This window comes from Tamandua tetradactyla, chromosome 10 (assembly GCF_023851605.1).
Source record: "Tamandua tetradactyla isolate mTamTet1 chromosome 10, mTamTet1.pri, whole genome shotgun sequence".
Classification (NCBI taxonomy): domain Eukaryota; kingdom Metazoa; phylum Chordata; class Mammalia; order Pilosa; family Myrmecophagidae; genus Tamandua; species Tamandua tetradactyla.
Genome location: NC_135336.1, coordinates 21,517,791 through 21,539,287, shown reverse-complemented (window position 1 = coordinate 21,539,287; position 21,497 = coordinate 21,517,791). Strand labels below are relative to the sequence as shown.

Sequence of the window (21,497 nt, the reverse complement as noted above, 5' to 3'; positions counted from 1 at the left end):
AGTGTTTTTAATTTTAAAACACCAGTGCTAACAGAAAAATAAATGAACAAAAAGAAAACACTAGTGTCAATTGCTACTAATCTAATGTCATATTTAGAAGAACTCATTTAAAGAAAGATTTAAATAGCTACCCAACAGGTGCAATCTGTCACCTTTCTCACTACTCCTTATAAAATAAAACGTGTAACCTGTTCCTCAATACAGTAGACATGACAGGCCTTCAGCACCTCTCAGACTTAAATTTAAGAACCTTTCCCTTCCTACAAACAAACAATAGCCTTTGTCCCAGTGGCTGGCTATGCTTTAAGTGTCTCCCTCTACACGTCGATAATTCCCCTGAAAGTTGGTTCTCTTCAAAGTCCTTCTTTTTCTATTAGTTTAGGAGGAAAAAAATATAACCTAATTCTGAATTTTTCCTTACAGGTGTTTTCTTCACTTGCCAACTGTTCCTAGCCAACTTGCTGCTCTCTGTAGCCTCATGTTTATGGATTCCAATATGCATTACATGTACCTTTTTACACACTAGCCATAAGGACAGTAGCTTTCCTTTAGAATGGCTTTCTGTAGGCTCCCAGCTCACATGAAACTTGTTTCAGATTAAAATGAAAATTTGTGGGATGTTATTTAAAATATCTAAACAGATGAGACAGAATTTGGTACACAACACCCCCAATGCTGAGGAGTTCCTCAAGGGCTCTCTCCCCTCTAGAGAAAGTACTGCCTACTGCAGTCACAGCCATTTATTCAATCCCAGTCTCAAAGCCTCAGCCTCTCTCTGTCAGTAGTTTATGAGCAACTCTGGATTCACAAGTGCTCACTAAATGAAAACGGATGTAGAATAGCCTTCCCCTACTTCCTAACTATCTCCAGTCCCCTGACATCTCTCATACACACGAACATATCCTTTGAAAATGAGTAGTTAGTGGAGACGGAAAATGTTTCTCTTTATCTTGGATCTACTCAAGATTTTTTCAAAGCTTTGAACATGAACTGATTTCCTTAGTTATATTACTTTGCAAAATACCATACCACAACAAATCTGATTCACTTCAAACCCTGTTATATTATGGAAATTCAATAAATCACTAACTGAATGGGAGTTGTGGAAGCACAATCTTGCCCTCTTCCTTTATTTGGTACTCAAAATCCAGTATAGTCCAGAGATCATGGACCGGCCTCCTCCTTTCCCTCAATTCCAGGATTGTAAACTCAAGAGGAGTCCTCAGGAGGATGACTTTCACCCAGCTGAAGTGAAACTCAGCCCCATCCCGTTTCCAGGGTATTTATGCAAGCTTTATGGCAAATCCCCAGGCAGGCACTTGACTTCTCTTTCAACAAGTCTGCCCCTAACCGGATACAGGCTATCTGAAGAGTCAGCAAAACTGCCACTTCGTATGGCACAAGAAACATTTCTCCCTCCCATGGCCTTGCTCTCTTTTGGCCCTCCTTCTCCCTAATGTCTTCTCTAGAACTTAAGAAGAAAATGGGAAGAGACGTGTACCAGGAAAAGAGTAAAAGGAAAGAATGGCATATGACACCCCCCAAAAAGATCTCTGACCAGCAATGATAAGTTTGCTAGAGCTAGGATCATTGCAGTCATAGCCTTTTTACTGTCTTAGAAGTTATAATCAAACTCTAAACTTAAAGGTTTAATATCCAAACCATCCCAATGTTCCCTCCCAGCAAGTGCCTGGAAGCCACACTCTCCACCACGCTGATATGACATGGAACGCATCTTTGCCTCAAGAACCAAAGGTATAATTCCAGATGGCATTCCTGACCAAGGACTTGCAAAGCAGGTAAATGGTAGATATGACCTACATGGGTTGTAGAAGTAGACACTTAAAATGGGGAAAATGTTTAAATTAGTAAAATGAGGTTCAAGTTCTGTTATGGACACAAGTGCACACATATATACTCAGAAGTCCCTCTGCAACAACAAAGAAACCAACCACATGACACACAAATGAATTCTGTTGTATTCAACCTATATAAACTAAAATGTTGGTTGTTGATAAATCTAACCTCTAATTAATTGCTTGCCTTCTTAAAATTTAAAAGGCTTTTGGACAAATGTTTGCAGTGGAGTAAAATTCTTTGAAAATAATAAAAAAGGCAAGTTAAAACTGACAGCTTATTCTCGGTCAATAAATTTCTCTTTAGCCAGTTTAAGTCTAAAACATTTTTATTGCTTTAAGTTCATGGAGGGTAGGATCCATTCCTTTTACCATCTGGGTAGATTATCTAATGTCCAAAGTATCTGAGCATAACTTGGGAAGAGAGGAGGACACACCAGTATCTTCCAATTAAAATGATCTTCTCCAGAGACAGGAAGCTGTCACTGCTCAAAGCTGCCCAACAGAGTGCCTGTACTAATCTGCAAATAAACTATGCCACTACTAATGCTTTAATTGTTGAGCAAATGATTGACTTCTCCAGTGCCTGCTGCCTTCATTAGGGGTTTTTCATTACAACTAATACTCTGATAAATATGTTTGTTTAATTTTTATTCTATAGGTAAGATTTTTTTTAAAAACTTACCCACATGCTATGCCCTTCAGTATTTCTAATAAGTCCAGAAGGACTTCAGTTAAGTAAACAAACCATTAGGCTGAGAAACTATGTCAAAATGAGTACAATTAGCAGGTTATTAATAGAATTTTAGCCTTGCCCAAGATACTGTAGGGGAAGTGTATCAGTCAGGGTTCTCTAGAGAAACAGAACCATCGGAGATATCTGTAAATATGAGATTTTTTAAAAGTCGCATGCAACTATGGTGATACATGAGTCCAAATTCCGTAGGGCCAACAGTTATCTGGCAACTCCAATGAAGATCATCTATGAACTCTCCAGGAAAGGCTGGCTGGCTTAAGAAATTAAAGTTCTCTCTTTCCCTCAAAAAAAAAAAAAAATTCAACTGATTGGATTAAACCCAGCTGATTGGATTCTCTTGTTGCAGAAGACATGCCCTTAGTTGATCGTAGATAGAATTAGCCACCGATGTAATCAACAGACTGATGATTTAATGAACTGGCCTTCTGGTTTATTAATTAGCCATGAAATGTCCTTGCAGTAATGTTAGGCCAATTAGGCAACTGGGTACCATCACTTCACCAAGTTGACCATCACAGGGAGATAAATTAAGAACATTGTAGCCCAGAGAAGTTCCCATCAATGACTCATTCCAGATACAGTGAAACCTTTACTATATTTCAGATCTCCCTGGGAACTACAGGAATTTGGATGAATCATCCTTTAGGCTCTCGCCTGGGTCAGAAGGGAAGACTTTCATTGTCTGGTTAACTACTTGTACCTAGGATCTCCCCTCCCCTATCCTGTTTTGGGGAGGAAAAGAAGAAATATTTGCTGAGGGACTACTAAGAGTTAATTGTGGATCTCCTACACACTCCAATGAGCATTGTGGCACCAAGCAACCACAGAAATCGAGAGAATGCCTCCTCCTGCATTACAAGGTATCTCATCTACCTCAATTTGCTTTTCCATTCATTTACTGAATACATGTTCGATGGTAGATCCTGTTCTATATGCAAAAATGAACAGACATGGTCCCTGCCTGCAGGGAGCTTACAGTCTAGGGGGGAAGATGATTAAACCAGCAATTAGAGGAAAATTTCAGCTAGAATGCAATGCATCCACTTTACCCCTAGAAATGCTGTATGATCTACTCTTCCTCTCTCTGTACTCTTCCTCTTCCCACTCTGACATCTGCTCACCTTACTCCAGCCACACTGGCCATCTTGCTGTTCCTTGACTAGACCATCTTGTTTCCAACTCAGGACCTCTGCACTTGATGTACTATCTTGAGATATGAACACTCTTTTCTCAATTCATTTAAGACTCTGCTCAATTGGCACCCGGCATTAAGGGATTGAGAAAGCCTTTTTGACCAGAAGGGGGAAGAGAGAAATGAGACAAAATAAAGTTTCAGTGGTTGAGAGATTTCAAACAGAGTCAAGAGGTTATCTCGGAGGTTATTCTTACACATTACATAGATATTCCTTTTTAGTTTATTTTTGTATTGGAGTGGGCGGAGAGAAAGACCTGAAACTATAGAGCTGTGTTCCAGCAGCCTTGATTCTTGAAGACAATTGTATACAGATATAACTTTTACAATGTGACTGTGTGATTGTGAAACCTTGTGTCTGATGCTCCTTTTATCCAGGATACGGACAGATGAGTAAAAAAATATGGTTAAAAAATAAATAAATAATAGGTGGGATGAGGGTTAAAATAAATTGGGTAGATGGAAATACTAGTGATCAATGAGAGGTAGGGGTAAGGAGTATGGGATGTATGAGTTTTTTCTTTTTTCCTTTTTTATTCCTTTTTCTGGAGTGATGTAAATGCTCAAAAAAATGATCCTGGTGATGAATACAACTATGTGATGATATTGTGAGCCACTGATTGTACACCATGTATGGACTGAATGTGTGTGAAGATTTGTCAATAAAAATACTAAAAAACAAAAAACAAAAAAAAAAAAACCTGCTCAAAGGTTATCTCCTCAGAGAGTCCTTCCTTCATCACTCAACTAAAAAGTATCCCTTCCAACATTCTCTATTCTCATACCCTGCTCGTTTTCTTAATAGCACTTTTATCATTATTTGAAATTAAACCAGGTGTTGATTATGGTCTGTCTCCCCATCAGAATGCAAGCACAATGAGGGCAGGCAGGGACCTTATCTGTCCTGTTCACTGTAGCTTCTCCAAAACCATGCCTAGCACAAAGCAGATACTCAACGAAGACTTGTTGCTAAATAAGTGCAGTTATTAGGGAAGCACAGAAAGTTAAGAGAATTCATTCTGGGGGGATTAGGGAAGGCTTTCTGGGGGGTGTTACAGAGGAGGGAAGCACAGAAAGCAGGGAAGACTGGCTGCAGATACACATTAGGGCTGTACCAGCAATTTCTGGATGATTGCAAAACCTTGGCAAAAGTCTAAAGAAGTGAGAAAGAGTCCCCACAGCTGGCCCTCAGCAAACTATCTACCAACTCTCAGATCAAGCTTGCGTCCAGTAGAGCTGCTCCCAAAAATGGCTCCTCCAGGTAGACCTGACAACTAGGAGATGCATTGCAATATGGCACCATCTTGTGGCAGAGGCCTTGGATGATCAGACCCAACATCTCCCATCTCTGATTCTGATTCTCAATTCCTCTTACAGAAAAAAAAAAAAAGAAAGAAAAAAAGTTCACTGTCATAAAATCGATCTTCCAGTAAAATCACTCATCAGTCTTGGTATTTTTAACTATTTTATCCTGTTGGACAATCGCCATAACCACAGCACACATTTATGGAGCATTTCTTATGCTCTAGGCACATTATAGGCATTAATTAATTTTTATCCTCACTGCACTGGGTGGCAAGTGATGATCAGCACTCTCTTCACAAAAGACAAAGGAGAGGTCTGGAAACTTAAATAATGGCCCAGGTCGCAGTGCTGGTTGAGTGGTGGAGCCAGGATTTGCTCCCAGGCAGTCTGGCTCCACAGCCCATGCTCCCAACATGGCCCAAAGCCACATGAAAAGGAGAAAAAGGCTAGGCGTGGGCAGCTACAGGAGAGGTGGGAACAGAAAGCTGGTGCAGTAGGGAACAAATATCTCTGCTTTTATGGCTGTATCTGTTTCCCACCCCCATAAACTACCCCTCAAGGATCAGGAGCCAAAGGAACTGCCAATAAAGTAAGAAAAACTCAATTGCTGAGGATGGCACAGAAACAGACTCGAGCCTCCTGAGTGCCTGGGATGCTATGCCAGTGGTGTCTCTGTGCCAGGCTCACCCTGCCCCCAGCCCTCTGCAGAAACAGCCTGATGCTGTCGGGCCTGAGCGGGTGGCTGCATCTCTCTGCCTCAATCACCATTTATGGTATCTGAGCCACTGTTTGGTCTTCACAGACCAGTAAATCCCCCACACCGGGAGGGGGTTCTCACTCAGGCAGGGCTGTTCTTAGAACAAATCCAAACAGCACTGGCAGAGTACTTGTCTGGGTCCTCTCTGTTTCTGCTTAAAAACACACTTGTATGGGCAAACATGCAGGCCCCACTCCTCCCACAGACCCAGGGGCAAGCAGAAAGGTGCCAAAGACTTCTTAATCTTTCCTCTGGGGACGCCCACCTCTCTAATCCAATCTGGGTCTCTCTAATCCTATCTAAACATAGACAGCTGGGGACAGACACTGGATTAACTGGTCTGTTAGCTAAAACTAGCAAGGGAGCAGCTCAGCAAACAGAAAACCAAGACACAGGGCTTATCACACCATTCCATATCTCCCTGCTCATTAATGGGCTCTGGGGTTGGCTATGCTGATCACCAAGGAGAGCCCCTGGTAGGAAGGTGATAGGGGAAGGTGAGGGCTACTCCCCTGGCCCCTGCAGACATGGTTCAGCTCTGTTATCATTTTCCCTTAAGTCCCATTATCACAATTTCCTGAGGGCCCTCAATAAACCATGAAATTAGAACTGTGAAGATAAATGGGATATATGTATGAACCAGAATACTGGCTGACAAATTTCCCAGTTCCACCCTGACTGGAGGGCTTCCTAGAAGGAAAGAGTAGGCACTTTAGAGAAACTGGGAGGTGCAGGGGACATGGGCACTTCTGGCAGAGGGCTTTGCAGAGTCACATTCTCATCTGTGGCAGGTCCTTTATCATAAGGGATTGGCACTGCCCAGCCCACAGTGGAGAGCTGCTCTCCTTGGGCCAGGGACTCATTCATGTACACTCTGAAAAAAGGGCAGGCACTGGAATGAGCATAAGCTTCAAAGTCTCAAGAATGTGGGTTGGAAAGGCCAGCTTCACTTACTAGCTTGGAGCATGGAGGCAAGTTACATTAGTCTCCTGAGACCTCTAGACGCTTCTGTGAAAAATTGAGGACAGCACTACCCCCAGGGCTGATGAGATCCAAATGAAATAATACAGGTCAGGTGAAAGTATTTAACACAGTAACCAGCAGTGTTTTTTTTTTTCCCCTTCATTTTCGGTGAAACTCCCTCTAGGAGGCTGCTCACATGATGGGAGGACTGTCTCCTGGACACCTGAGCACAGGGAAACAGAGAGGAGAGGTGGTCTCCTGGGGAAAACAGAACACACTCCATCCAGTCCAAGCATGCAAGGATCCAGTCATGCACAGGGGCTGGATGGACAGAGCCCAGGCTGGAAAAACAGCAAAGGGCCCAGGCCCCAGGCAAGAATGGGAATTAGGCTTACCTGACTGCTCAGGGCCCAGGAAGCACGTCGCCATGCCTTGTCAACCACAGCCAAGACAGATCTGCTATGAACCCCGTGGCTTCTATGGGATTTCCTAGGACTAAGTGCTTTGAGGTGATCAATGGATGACTGTGATAATCAGATTACTGGGACACTGGACTGGGGATGTGTAAAAACAAGACCAGTGGATGTGCGTGTTTTGCAGGGGCTGCAGAATAAAGGGTATAACCTGTGACCTTCAGGAAACCGCAATGCCACATTCTGTTCCTGAGTGGCCCCAGACCATGCAGGGTTATTTGTTAGGACTCCTAAGTCCTATGGGGATACATAAGTACTCCTCCTAAGCCTTCCTTCAGTGAATTATTTTTTCTTCATACTAGACTCAAAGCTTCTTGAGTCAAGAGAGTTCTTGCCTCTTTCCCCTACGTCTTCCCACAGCCCCAGTGGGGTGAGGGAGTGTGTGTGTGGGGAGAGCTTTGCATAGCCATTTCCATAGCGGACCCTCGTCACTGTGAAATCCTAGAGGCCATCTCCTCTGCCTGCCTGCCTTCAGGTACAATGCCCCACCTCCAAAGCAGATGTGTCTACAGGAAAGGTGTTTCTAGCAAGGCTCCCAGAGGCTCCTACCATGGACGGTGACCCGGGCACTACAGGACGCCTGCCCCAACGTGTTCTCCGCCAGGCAGGTGTAGGTGCCTTCATCCTCTGGCAGGGCATCTTGGATGTGGAGCTCAGCCACGCCAGCCTCGCAGGTCGAGTGAGCATACTGGATGGGCTGCTCTGTGGAGGGAAACATGGGAAAGCTCAGACAGGGAGCATCCCGGGGCGGGGACGTGAGCCCTATTCTCAGGAGGGCCGCTGCTGCAGAGATGCTGATTGTCATGCTCACTCCTATCTGCTACATGTTAGGCACCACCCTTAACCTTAAGAGGCCTGTGGGTGGGAGAAAGAGGCAGGTATTAGTGATAAAAGGGAAAGGGAGTAACTGTGAGGACGAAGGAGAAAGATGGGGGCTGGAAGGACTGGAGAGAGGGAATTCAGAACTCAGGAGGAAAAGAGACATAGTTCTGGGCATTCTGTCTTAATAGTCACCAAACCACATCTTCAGCTTCACAAAATTCTAAGCCTGGTAAGACTCTTACAGGGTCATCTGGCCGATAGCCCAGCTTCAGGAAGAACAGACCTCCCTCTCCCAGACTGAATACAAGGGTCCCGCTCTTTTCCGATGTCTCCAGAAAGAAAGATTCCATTTTCCACCACAGATAATTATCAGAAAGCAGTTCTACATCCTTAGCCTAACGCTGCATTAGGTGTATTTCTTTGGGCAATTAGATGCATGTTAATGCTTAGAGACAAGATAGATACAGGGAATTAAAAATGACACTGGCCCCGTCCCAGAGTCCCTTCCACGAGAGGGCCTTTACTCAGGTCACAAAGTCCTGCATGGAGACAGGAGTGCACACCATAAACGCTGGTGCCTTCTTTCATGTTGTATGATCCTGAGACTTTATCATCCAGGATGTGAGCTTTCATTTCCAGGAAAAACAAAAAAGCTCATTACTGAAGATTCTGGTCTTGAAGCAGGAATGTGTCCATTCACCATATAGGAAGCAACTGTCAGTATCTCCCCTTTTGCCAAGTCTCAGGGTCCCAGTGTGCACTTCATAAAAGTGGGGGGTGGGGCAGGGGTGGAGGTGGCGGGGTGGGAAAGAGTACAGAAAAAAATCCTCTCCCTATAATGTAGTGCTTTCTTCTGCCCATAGCCACACTTAATGTCTTTGTGAGAGTTTGGCAGAGGCCATCAACACACCATGCGATGGGGCTGGGAAAGAGATTCTTTGCCACATGCCATAAAAGTGCCGGTGGGGGTGGGGAAAGGCAGGAGCCAGGATCTGCCACTGAGAGGACTGAACGCCACATTTTGTTTTTATTTTTAATGACAATGACACCCCCCAAATCTCTCGTCATTGAGCATACCAGCATAGTCCACGACCACTCTCAACCTGCCTCTGCTGTCAAAATAGCTGAGCACTCTTTTGACTAGAGATGAAATAATTCATTTTATCCCTACAAACATTGGGGAAAATAGCAGCCCCAGAAAGAAGTTGTTGGCTGAGGGTACTTCGAAATTGGGAAAAATCAAACCCTCCCAGCTCTAAGGTTGGGTTGTACCAGAGGTGGCAGCCAAGGAAGCCCAATTTGACCCTGAGTGCCCTCTAGTGGGAAGGACGTGGAAATGCCAAGATTCACCCAGAACAGGAAGATGAGGTTGCTTTTCACATCCTGATTGGTGTAGACCGGGGTTAGCAAACCACAGCTCATGCAGCCTGTTTCCGTTCAGCCTATTAACTAATAATAGCACTTTTTTTTTTTTTTTTTACATTTTTTAATGGCTAGAAAATCCAAAAGTAGATTTCACGACATGAAAATTTATGAAATTCAAATTTCAGTGTCCATTAATGACATTTCATTGGCCCAACAAAGCCATGCTGATTATTTATGTGCTGTCTATGGCTGCTTTGTGCTGCAACAGGAGAGCTGACTAGTTGCTACAGAGACCGTATGGCCTGCAAAGCTGAAAATGTTTACTATCTGGTCCTTCACAGAAAATGTTTGCTGACCCCTGGTCTACAGTCTGAGCTAGACAGACACGAAACAATCTTATCCAGGTCCATTATTTGCCACTACTGCCCACATTCTAAATAGCCACAAGGTGGGTGCCTCCTTACAGTCAGCCCACAGGCTGTCTTTAGGTGTGGAGCAGGAGAGAAGGGAGACCTCCATTACCATTATCCACGTGAGAAGATTCCACGTAGGAAGACTACATGGCATGTCTTCTCACTGACTGAAGATCATTTCTAGCAAAGCCTGAGAAAACCATAATCTACGAGAAAGGTTCACACGTAGCATGTCAATGACGCAGAAATGACTGGGGAGCATTTGCTGCAGAGGTGAGGGGCACTGCTGCCCCCTAAGGAGCCTGATTCTATCAGAGATGTGAGAGCTGGTGGAGACCCTGAACCTTTGGCTCCAGCCCATCTCTGGACTGATGGAAAGCTGACGCCCAGGGAGATACAGCGAGGGGTCAAGTTCACCCAACCACATGGTGACAGAGAAGGACTAGTGCCTAAGACTTCTGTCTCTTACTCTGGACTCTTCCATCCTTCACATGGTTTCCTAAAGCAGTCCCTGCTCAATTTCATCAATTCAATGGACTTTTCTCACTTCTTAAATTAGACTTCTTCCATATTTTGGGGAATTAAATGGCCCTTTTAAAAGGAGAAGAGTGATGATATATTGCAATTCATTTTTTTAAAGGCTCTTATTTGGCAAAAAGATGTTGGCATGCCTCTATAGAGCTATAACATAAAAAAGAATTACTGGACTTCTCAGCTCATTTCATGAGACAGCACATCTCTGATAAAAACCAAGCAAGGACATTGAGAAACAAGGGAAATTTTGGAATTAATGAAACATTTTTTTTATCTTGAGTGTAGTAATGGTTTCATGACTACAGATATTTATTAAAATCCAGAACATACTCTAAAAAGTACGAATTTTCTGTATGTAGATTAAACTGCAGTTAAAAAATGAATCACTGTAATTCACCATATTGACAGAATAAATGAAAAAAGTAAAAAGAAAAAAATTACTGGTTTATAAACCCCCCAAAACACCTGACACTAAATAAAAGGGGAGGTCCCATGAGCATTTTCTGGTATGGCTCATTAATTTGGTAGTTTATTTGTTCATTTGTTGACTAAACAAATATTTATTTATGTCCTACTGGCCACTGGAAAAGGAATTAAATTGCTTGTGTATGTATAGGCCAGGTACCTTCTTGACAGTTTTTTATAAATGATCACCTGCAAGGCAGGTGGCATAATTACTGTTCTACAGACAAGAAACTCAAGGTTTAATAGTAGTAACTTGGTTAGTGTCCCACAGCCCATCAGGTGTAGACCGCCAGTTCTCATGCTCTGTTTTCTAAGCTTCCTTTTTCATGCCACTGGGATGACTGAAACATAAAAATGGTTCAGAATGATAAGGGGAGAAGCCTCATGAGAATGCAGGGAGGGCCAAAGTGCCTAGGGGACGGCAGCAGGAGGCTGGGGCAGGGGGTACTCACCGTTGAGCAGCCAAGTGATTTGGGGCTTTGGGGTCCCCTGCACCAAGCACTGCAGCACAAAGTCCTGGCCCTCGATGATGGTACAGTCCTTCAGGCCCCTGGAGAATGAGGGGGGCACCTCCATCCTGGCCAACCCTGAGAAGGCAAAGAGCAGAAAGGTCATCACAGCATCACAGCTTGCCCACTCTGCCTCAGTCGCTCCCAACCACACAAGCAGACTCTTCATGCTCCAGGTATCTGGTGGCCTGTCCTTGCCTTGTTCTATTTTATATTCAGAGAAGCAGGCAGCACTACTAGTGTATAGGTCAGGAGCCCAAGGCCTAGGGACTGGCAGGAGCTTTTTCACAGTCACAAAACACCCCCAGACCTGGGAGAGATCACAGTGTGGGCCTGTGTACTCTCCTCTGTGACTCAAGTATCTCTTACATTGAATTTTACTATCCTGGAGCATCCCGAGAGTCCTTTATTACCACCTTTGTTGGCCCTACTCTACTTTTTAACATGTCCCATCAGTGATTAACCAGTCTTACGAATATATTTTTACTTATAGAGACCATATGCACACAGGTGAGGACATTTCAATTTTTAAATTATTATAAGTACATTTTTCAAGTTTCAGGATTGAATTAACTGAGAAGGACTAACATGTACAACTGTGGTTTGAACCTGGGTCAATGGTTCAGAGCCTTGGGAGGCCTGAAAATATGAATTTTGCATGTTCCCCCAAGTGATTCTGATACACATTCTAGCTGAGTACTACTGAACTGGACTTTAAAAGTCTTCTGCATTGGTAAATTGGGGAACATTTTCTAGTTTGGGGACCCTAATTAAAAGCAGTAGGGATAATTACTTCTTTAATGAATAGGACGTACTACAGAAATGTCTCCTGATATGTGGGAAAAGATAATTGGATTTGGTGATTAAATGATAGATGACTGGTACTTTTCAAGAGAAGCTATTCAGTATACTGATAAGGGTAAAGCTGTTTTATATTAGCAAGGACTTGAGAGCAAGGAAACTAACAATATTTAAGGGTCTTTTATGTGCCAATGCTGTGACATTGCTATCGTTAGTGCATTTTATAGGTGAAACTAAAAAATTCCCAGTCAAACCCCATGGTGAAGCCAGACCTTACATAGCTATCTGATTCTATATCTAGATCAGAGCTCCCTAATGGAAGACTAGGCAGTGGGAGAGAGCTACAAGACAGAATGATGGTGCATCTGAACAGGTCTATCACGGGAGAAGGAATGAACACAAACTTATGCAGAGAGCCTTGAAGAGGCACCATCTCCACCCTTTCCACCAGCCAGCATCATATTCCCTCATTAGAGAAAAGTTTTTGGAGTCATTGAAAAGAATATGGGATTTTGTATTAGACCAACCTGGGATAGAAAGACAGCTCTATTTTTTACTAAGCATGTGACCTTGGGTAAGTCATTTAATCTCACTGCAGCTCAGTATACTCATTTAGAAAATCAGTGTAAAACTGTTGTAAATTTCAAAAGATTGTTGGGATAACTAAATGAAATAATGTAAGCAAAGCATGTTGCACAAATCCTGGTACACAGAGCATTCTCACGAGTGCTAGCTATTATCATTAATTGAAGGCTGTGCATACAGACTACACTTGCAACAAGTTTGGGGGTGAAAAAGAATAGAGTGATAAGGTGGTCGCTTAAGGAGGAACCGAACAGAAGGAAGATTTTCTTTCCTTCTTAAGCGTAAGGAAGACCCAGAATGTATTTATCAGGAGAAGGCAGGGGCCTCTAGATAAGAGGAAAAGAAGAGATTGAAAAATATGGTGAGAGAGTCAATCATCAGGTAAGATCCTAGTGGAGACTGGAAGGGATGGAAAGAGAAGTCTTAGTACGGGAAACAAGCAGCTGTTCTTCAGTAACAGGAGAAAAGGAACAAAAAGAGGATCTTGTAGAAAAAGTCAAAAGAATTCCCACCAGATGGACAGTTAGATGGATAGTTAGATTGATATAGCAAAATGTTGGTATGTGAGTAGGCAGGGGGTACATTGGATTTTTTGTTTTTTTTGAAACTGTCCTGTAAGTTTGAAAATTATTTCAAAATAAACAGTTAAAAACAAAACTCCCATCAGATGGCCTGCGTCTTGGTAAAGTCATGTCCCATGAGTGAATTGGGACTTAATGGAGGCTGGAAAAGGTTTAGAATAATTAGCTTCAAGGAGACAGAATGTTGAGAAGCACTCCTGGAATGGTGGCATAGGACCTAAGAAAACCTATTCCTCTATAAAAGCAACAATAACGCAGGCAAAACTGTCAAAGTCAACTCAGAAAATTAACCAAAGGCTTACAACATCCCCAGGAGTATTCATCCAAGAAAAGCTGCTGAATCTTGGTAACAATAGTAAGTTTTGAGGCATTTGACTTGCTCAGTTCCCATCTCTCTCTCTTCAGTTCTGTGGTCGCCTTAAATACCAAATAGCTCATAACTATGGTAGCTGTGAAAACCAGCAGCCTAGCAGCTACTGCAGGCACAGAAAAGTCTGGAGTTCCTCAGAAGTCCCATCAGAGAACTATCACTATTTGAACTACCTGGCAAGTCCCTGAATAGCTCCCTTTTCAGGGATATCTTTATTTGATCTGACCCAGAGCTTGTTCTATGTGAACAGCTTATTCCTGGAGTGTTTATCAAAGACAAACAGTGGCCACTGTTGTACATCACAGCTTCCTGAGGCAACAATACCAGCTGAGGCTTATAAGAAGTTGACAAAAAATCTTAAAAAGGAAAAACTGGGCAATGAGATGTCTATAGTGGGCTTTGAAAAGATCCAGCATATTCATGGGATCTTAGAAGGCCGCGCCCATGTGTAGAGTAGTGGGCATGCCAAGAAAGACCCCAGAAGGCCCCAATTTCCCATCTTTGGGTGAGTTCCATGCAAGCAAGAAGTGAGGGCAAGGCAGAGCTGTAAACCGCCTTCTTAAGCAATGAAGATGCATACTGGTGCACACACAGAACCCTCGGCAAAGACGGAGAGATTTATTAGTTCAAGACATATAAGGAAATCACTGTCCACTCACTGGCTAACCAGTAAGCTGATCAAGCAGAGACTTCAGTGAATAAACATGATAAATAATATAGATTTAAAGATTTAGTTAAGTCACAAAATAAGCAAGCAGACATTAATAATCACTACCAACAGCAAACAGCAGCAACAACAAACCCTTAGGAAGAGGAAAATCTGATTTCTAGGATTTCCATATTATACTATTTAAAATGTTTAGTTTTTAACTGAAAACCATGAGACATGCAAAGAAACAGGAAAGCATGGCCCAAACATAGGAAAAATTAAAAAGCAGTCACTAGAAGTTGTTTCTAAGGAACCTAGAGATTGGACTTAGTAGACAAAGACTTTAAATCAGCTACTAAAAAATGCCTTAAGAATTAACAGAAAAAATGAGAACAGTATCTCATCAAATACAGACTATCAATAAAGAGACAAAATAGTAAGAAAGGACAAAACAGAATTTCTAGAGTTGAAAAGTACAATGACTATAATGAAATATTTGGTAGAGGAGCATAGAGCAGATTTTAACAGGCAGAAGAAAGAATCAACAAATTTGAAGATAGGTCAGTTGAGATGATCTCAACTAAGGAAGAGAAAGAATAAGGAATGAACTAAAATGAACAGAGCCTCAGAGATGTAGGTCACCATTAACAGCATATGTGTAGTGAGTCCCAGAAGAAGAGAAGGAGAAAGTGGAATAAAGAATATTTAGAGAAATAATGGCTGAAAACTTCTCAAATTTGATGAAAATCATTAACTGTACATTCAAGAAGCTCATTGAACTCCAAGTAGAGTAAACTCAAAGAGATCTTCACCTAGATATAGCATAGTCAAACTTTCAAAAGCAAAGACTAAAAGAGAATTTTGAAAGCATCAAGAAAAAAGTGACTCATCATATACAAGCGACCCTCAATAAGATTGACAGGCTACCTCTCATCAGAAACCATTGAGGACAGAAGGCAGGGATGACATACTCAAGTACTGAAAGAAAACAGATTGTTAATGAAGAATTCTATAACCAGCAACTCTACCCTTCAAGAACTAAGGAGAAATTAAGATATTCCCAGAGCAACAAAAACAGAGAATTCCTTGCCAGCAGACCTTCCCTACAAGAAATACTAAAAGGAGTGCTTCAGGTTGAAATAACAAGACACTAGACAATAACTCAAATCCATAGGAAGAAATAAAGAGTAATGGTAAATGTTAACTACATAGGTACATATAAAAGACAGTATAATGGTATTTTTCTTTGTAACTTTTTCTTCTATCTGATTTCAAAGACAACTCATAAAGTAATAATTAGAAAACTGTTGATGGGCTTATAACGTATAAAAATTCTATTTGTGTGCCAAAAATAGCAAAAGGAAACAAAGAATCCAAAGAGTATACTGGAGCAGTTTTTATATACTATTGAGATTAAACTGGTATTAATCTAAACTAGATTGCTTTGAGTTAAATTAAATCAAGTTAAATTAATACAAATCAATTTAAATTAATCTAAGTTAAATTATATTGTTAAATTAAGACAATTGCATAAAGCAATAATTATAAAACTGTGTTGATAAACTTACAATGTAAAAAGATGCTATTCATATGCCAGCAATAGCAAAAGGAAGAAGGGAGGAAGTAGAGGTATATTGGAACAAAGCTTCTGCATACTATTGAAGTTAAATTGGTATTAATTTGAACTAGATTGTTTTATGTTAAGATGTTGATTGTAATCTCCAAGACCACTATTAAGAAAATAAATTTTAAAGATGTAGAGTAAAAGAAAACAAGAAGGGAATCAAAGTGGTACACTAGAAAATATATATCCAAAACAAAAGAAGACAATAATGAAGGAATTGAGGAACAAAAGACATTAAATATTGAAAACAAATAGCAAAAATGGCAGAAATAAATCCTTTCATATCAATGATCACATTAAATGTAAATATTATTAAACTCTCCAGTTAAAAGGCAGAGGTTGGTAGAATGGACTTTGTTAAAAAGGTGAAGAGGCAGCCAACTCAATAGGAAAAAATATTTGGAAACCACATACCGGATAAAGGCTTGATATTCTGTGTACATAAAGGAATTATACAGCTCAACAACAAAAGAACAAACAATCCAATTATAAAATGGGCAGAGGATATGAATAGACACTTTTCTGAACAGCAAATACAGATGGCTAAAAACCACATGAAGAGTTGCTCATCTTCATTGGCTTTAGGGAGATGCAAATTTAGATGACAATGAGATATTTCACACCTGTAAGATTGGCTGCTACTAAACAAAAAGAAACCTTTAAATGTTGGAATGGATGTGGAGAACTGGAACACATTCACTGCTGGTAGAAATGTATAATGGTTCAGCTGCTGTGGAATTCAGTTTGGTAATTCCTCATAAAACTAAATATTGACTTGCCCTATAATCCAGCAATACCAATACTTGGTATATACCCAGAAGTGTTATGGGCAGTGACACGAACAAATATTTGCACACCGATGTTCATAGCAGCACTATTCACAATTGCCAACAGATGGAAACAATCCAGGTGCCCATCAACAGACGAGTGGATTAACAAAATGTGGTATATACATACGATGGAATATTATGCAGCAGTTAGACGAAATAATGTCCTGAAACATGTGACCGCATGGATGGACCTTAAGGACATAATACTGGGTGAAATAAGTCAGACACAAAAGGATACATACTGTATGATTTCATTATTATGACTCTGGTAAAGCCTCCAGTGTTTTGGAGCAGCTAGAAGGAAAAATCTGGGATGAGGGAATGGAAGCCATGACAAACTCTGGGACTTGTTCTGTAGCTGCTTGTTGAAGTATGCTTGAAAATTATTACTTTTTTACTTTCTTTGCTTTGTATTATATGTTATGTTTTACAACAAAAAAAATGGTTAAAAAAATAGCTACAAGCAGCTACAGTAATATTAGATAACATAAATTCCTGAAATAAAAAATATGAAAATGTTTAGTAACATAGGTCACTACTACAGCAAAGTTGATATGTGTAATAAAACTTCCTACTTCATATTTTGAGAACACGCACAATTTTGATATTTAATCAAATGGTATTTAAGATAGTGTTTAACATTTAGAATTTAATAAACTCTGATATTTGTATCTGCAGATTTTGTCCTTCCTTGCTTTAATTTTAAATTGGTTTATGAAACATTGTACAAACAGGCTTTACAATGATTATTTTAGATATTTTATTTAAATATGCCTATGGATAAGCTAACTAAGATATCCTTTTTTGGTGGTTCTAAGCGTATTGTTTGTTTTCTTAAATAAAAATATTTAAAAACCAAAACAAAACAAAACTTGATCCAACCATATGCTGTCTATAAGAGACTTTAAGACCCAAATGTAGTAGAAGGCTGAAAAACAAAGGATGGAAAAAGATATTCCATGCAAACAGTAACCAAAAGAGAGTTAGAGTGGCTATATTAATACTGACAAAATAGTGTTTAAGACAAAATTGTTATGAGAGACAAGGAAGGATGTTACATAATGATAAGAGATTGCCTTTCTGAATTACCATCAGGAAGACATAACAATTATAGACGAATATGCACCTAACAATAAAGCCCCAAAATACATGAAGCAAAAAACTGACAGAATTGAAGGAAGAAATAGACAGTTTATCAATAATAGTTGGAGACTTCAACATTCCACTTTCAATAATGCATAGAACATCTAGACAAAAAAGAAATAATAAGGCAATTCAAAGGATCCAGAATAGACAGAACAATCTTAAAAAGAAAAAAAAGTTAGAAAATTTATTTTTCCTGATTTCAAAAGTTACTACAAAGCTACTGTAATCAAATCAGTACAGAACTGGCATAAGAACAGACATACAGAAGGACAAACATATAGATCATTAGACTGGAATTGAAATTACAGAAATAAACCATCACATTTATGATTAGCTAATATTTGATAAGAGTACAAATACAATTCAATGGGGGAGAGAATAACCTTTTTAATAAATGGTGATGGGACAAGTGTATATCCTGGCGCAAAACAGTGAAGTTGAATTTCTACCTCACATCACATACAAAAATGAACTCAAAATGGATTATAGACTTCATCTTTGGCTTTCTTACTCCCACATCCTCTCCCTAAATAGTTTCCCGCATTTGTGGGGCTTGAGAAAATCTGCAGAGAGGAGAGGAAAGGGCTGCAGTAGAAACCAGGAGTCCAGGGCGACGAGGAATTATGGAGAAGCGGCTGCAGGAGACTCAGCTGTACAAGGAGGAGGGAAACCAGCGCTACCGGGAAGGAAAGTACCGAGATGCCGTGAGTAGGTACCATCGAGCCCTGCTTCAGCTGCGGGGTCTGGATCCGAGTCTGCCCTCCCCGATACCTGATCTGGGACCTCAGGGCCCGACCCTCACACCTGAACAAGAAAGCATCCTGCAGAGCACCCAAACAGACTGCTACAACAATCTAGCTGACACCAGTGTCCGTCGGTATCTCCAGCTGACACAGTCGGAACTCAGCAGCTACCATCAGAAAGAGAAACAGCTCTACCTGGGCATGTTTGGTTAACAAAGATGTGCCTCCACTGGAACTTAGATGGATCGATAGAGACCCATCAAAGGGAAACCAGAGACTCAGCAAGAGAAATTAACCCCGGACATCTGACCCACATGGATTTTTGTTTTGTTTCTGTCCCTGCACAAACGTTTCACTACTTACACAGGCTGTGTCTTTATTTGTCCATCCATCTTTTTATTTGTATAGCTTTCAATACATGTTCGCCTGGGTGATTTTCTACTGTGGGAAATACAACCAGAAAACACTGATCTGCTGTGGATGGAATTAATTTTATCTGTGGCATAGATTTTACTGATAGATGTTGTTAGACGTATTCACATTCAGAGACGAAGATAGCAGAGGATGAAGGAGATGTAAGGATACATTGAAAGGAGTTTCTAGCTTTGTTTCCTCAGTTATACTGTCTACAGACTGGGAAATAAATTTTTTTTGTGAAACAAAATTATAAAAAAAAAAAAAATGGATTATAGGCCTAAATCTATAACACTGTCAGAAGAAAACATGGTATAAATCTCTGTGACCTCTATTTGACAATGCTTTTTATATGACATCAAAAGCACAAATAGCAGAAGAAAATATAAACTGGAATCATCAAAATTATAAACTTTTGTGCTTCAAAGGACACCAGAGAGAAAGTGAAAAGACACCTACAGAATAAGAGAAAATATGTGGAAATCGTTTATTTCATAAAGGACTAGTATCCAGAATATATAAAGAACTATAAGTCAATAATAAGAAAACAAGTAATGCAATTTTTAAAAGGGCAAAGTATTTGAATAGAAATTTCTCCAAAGAAGAAATACAAATGACCAATAAGCACAGAAAAGATGCTTAACATCATTAACCATTAGGGAAATGCAAATCAAAGCCATAAGAAGATACCACTTCACACTTACTAAGATGCTGGAATAAAAAAAAAAGATGGAAAATAACATTTTGGCGAGGAATCCTCATACATTGCTGGTGAGAATGTAAAATGGTGCAGTCACTTTGGAAAACAGTGTGGCAGTTTCTCAAAAGGTTAGAGTTACCATATGACCCAGTAAACGCATGCATAGACGAACTGAACCCAAGAAAACTGAAAATAAAAATCCACATGAAATCTTGTACACGAATGCAATAATAATAGCCCAAAAGTAGAAACAACCGTAATATCTATTAGCTGATAAATGGATTTAAAAAATGAGGTTTAGCCATACAATGAAATATTATTTGGCTATAAGAAGGAATGAAGTACTGATATATGCTACAGTATAGATGGACCTCCAGGATATGCTGGGTGAAGGAAGCCAGAAACAAAGGCCACAAATTATATGATTCCATGTATATGAAATGTCCAGATGGGCAAATTCTCAGAGAGAGAAAGAAGATTAGTGGTTGCCAGGAGCTGAGAGGATGAGAGATACAGAATGACCACTAATGGGTATGGGTATTGGGGTGATGAAAATGTTCTAAAATGAGATAGTGGTGATGGTTATGCAACTCTGTGAATAAATATTATAAGCCACTTAAATGTACACTTCAAAAGGGTGAATTTTATTCTATGTAACTTATATCTCAATAAAGCTGTTATAAAAAACAGACAAAGACAGGGAGTCAACCTGGGATGAATTACCCCTAGGAAAACAGGTTAAAAGTAGTTTTCTACAGGACTTGAGATAAATTCAGATGAGGAAACTTTAGACTCTCTGGGTACATCACTAGCCTTTGGTGGACATGATGCCATCTATCTCCCCCTTTCCCAGACACAGAGCCCTGGCATCAGATGATGAGGCTCTATACCTGCAAACCCTGCCTATGGGCACTTCTACCTCCAAATGGAACAGCTCATGTTCCTGGCGAAGGAATTCATGAACATATTAAACACCTTAATAAAGCAGCAAATCAACAAAGACATCCCCCACCCCTGCCAACTCCTTTCTATGGACCACCTGTGTCCCTTCCAAGAGGCAAATACTTTATGCACACAAGAGCATCTGTCTGGAAGCATACACATATATTTCTTTTTCCTTTACATGAATAGTTAGCATATGATGTACACAGGTCTGCACTTTGCTTTTTCCCCTTACTAATGTCCCTTGGACATGTGTCACCATCAGATTCTATAGATCTCTCATATTTATTTTATTGGCTGTATGACATTCTAGGATGAACCATGAAGTGATTTATTTTTTCCTTTAGAAACATTTCTTTTGGAAAATTTTAAACATGATACAAAAGTAAAGAAAGCAGCATAGAACCCCCATGTACCTATCTCCTTTAGCAATTAAAAATTCATGTTCAATCTTGCTTCAATTATATCCCCACCTAATCCTCCCAAACATGAATTATTCTGAAGCAAACATCAGAAATCACATCACTTCCAGTTTGTATACCTGAAACATATGGATTAAAACAAAAACATAACCACAAGACCACCAGCATACCTTAAAAATAACACTAATTCCTTTATATCAAATATCTTGTCAAGGTTCAAATTTCCCTGTTATCACAATTATCTTTTTAGAAGTTCAAATCAGGATTAAAACTAGATCC

The 21,497-nt window shown here is 40.4% G+C and overlaps 1 protein-coding gene and 1 pseudogene across 3 annotated transcripts in view; one reads left to right on the top strand and one right to left on the bottom strand.

Annotated features, from left to right (window-relative positions):
- The window catches only part of MYLK (myosin light chain kinase), a 318,148-nt gene that overhangs the window by 95,603 nt on the left and 201,048 nt on the right, over positions 1 to 21,497 (bottom strand). For all 3 annotated transcript variants that reach the window (XM_077118124.1, XM_077118122.1, XM_077118123.1), the window contains 2 exons: positions 11,355 to 11,489; positions 7,853 to 8,005 (listed from right to left, as the gene is read on the bottom strand). In XM_077118124.1, coding sequence (XP_076974239.1) covers positions 7,853 to 8,005; positions 11,355 to 11,489 — 288 coding nt within the window. The remainder of the gene's footprint in view (positions 1 to 7,852; positions 8,006 to 11,354; positions 11,490 to 21,497) is intronic.
- LOC143647831 (tetratricopeptide repeat protein 9C pseudogene) lies at positions 18,500 to 19,210 on the top strand (annotated as a pseudogene).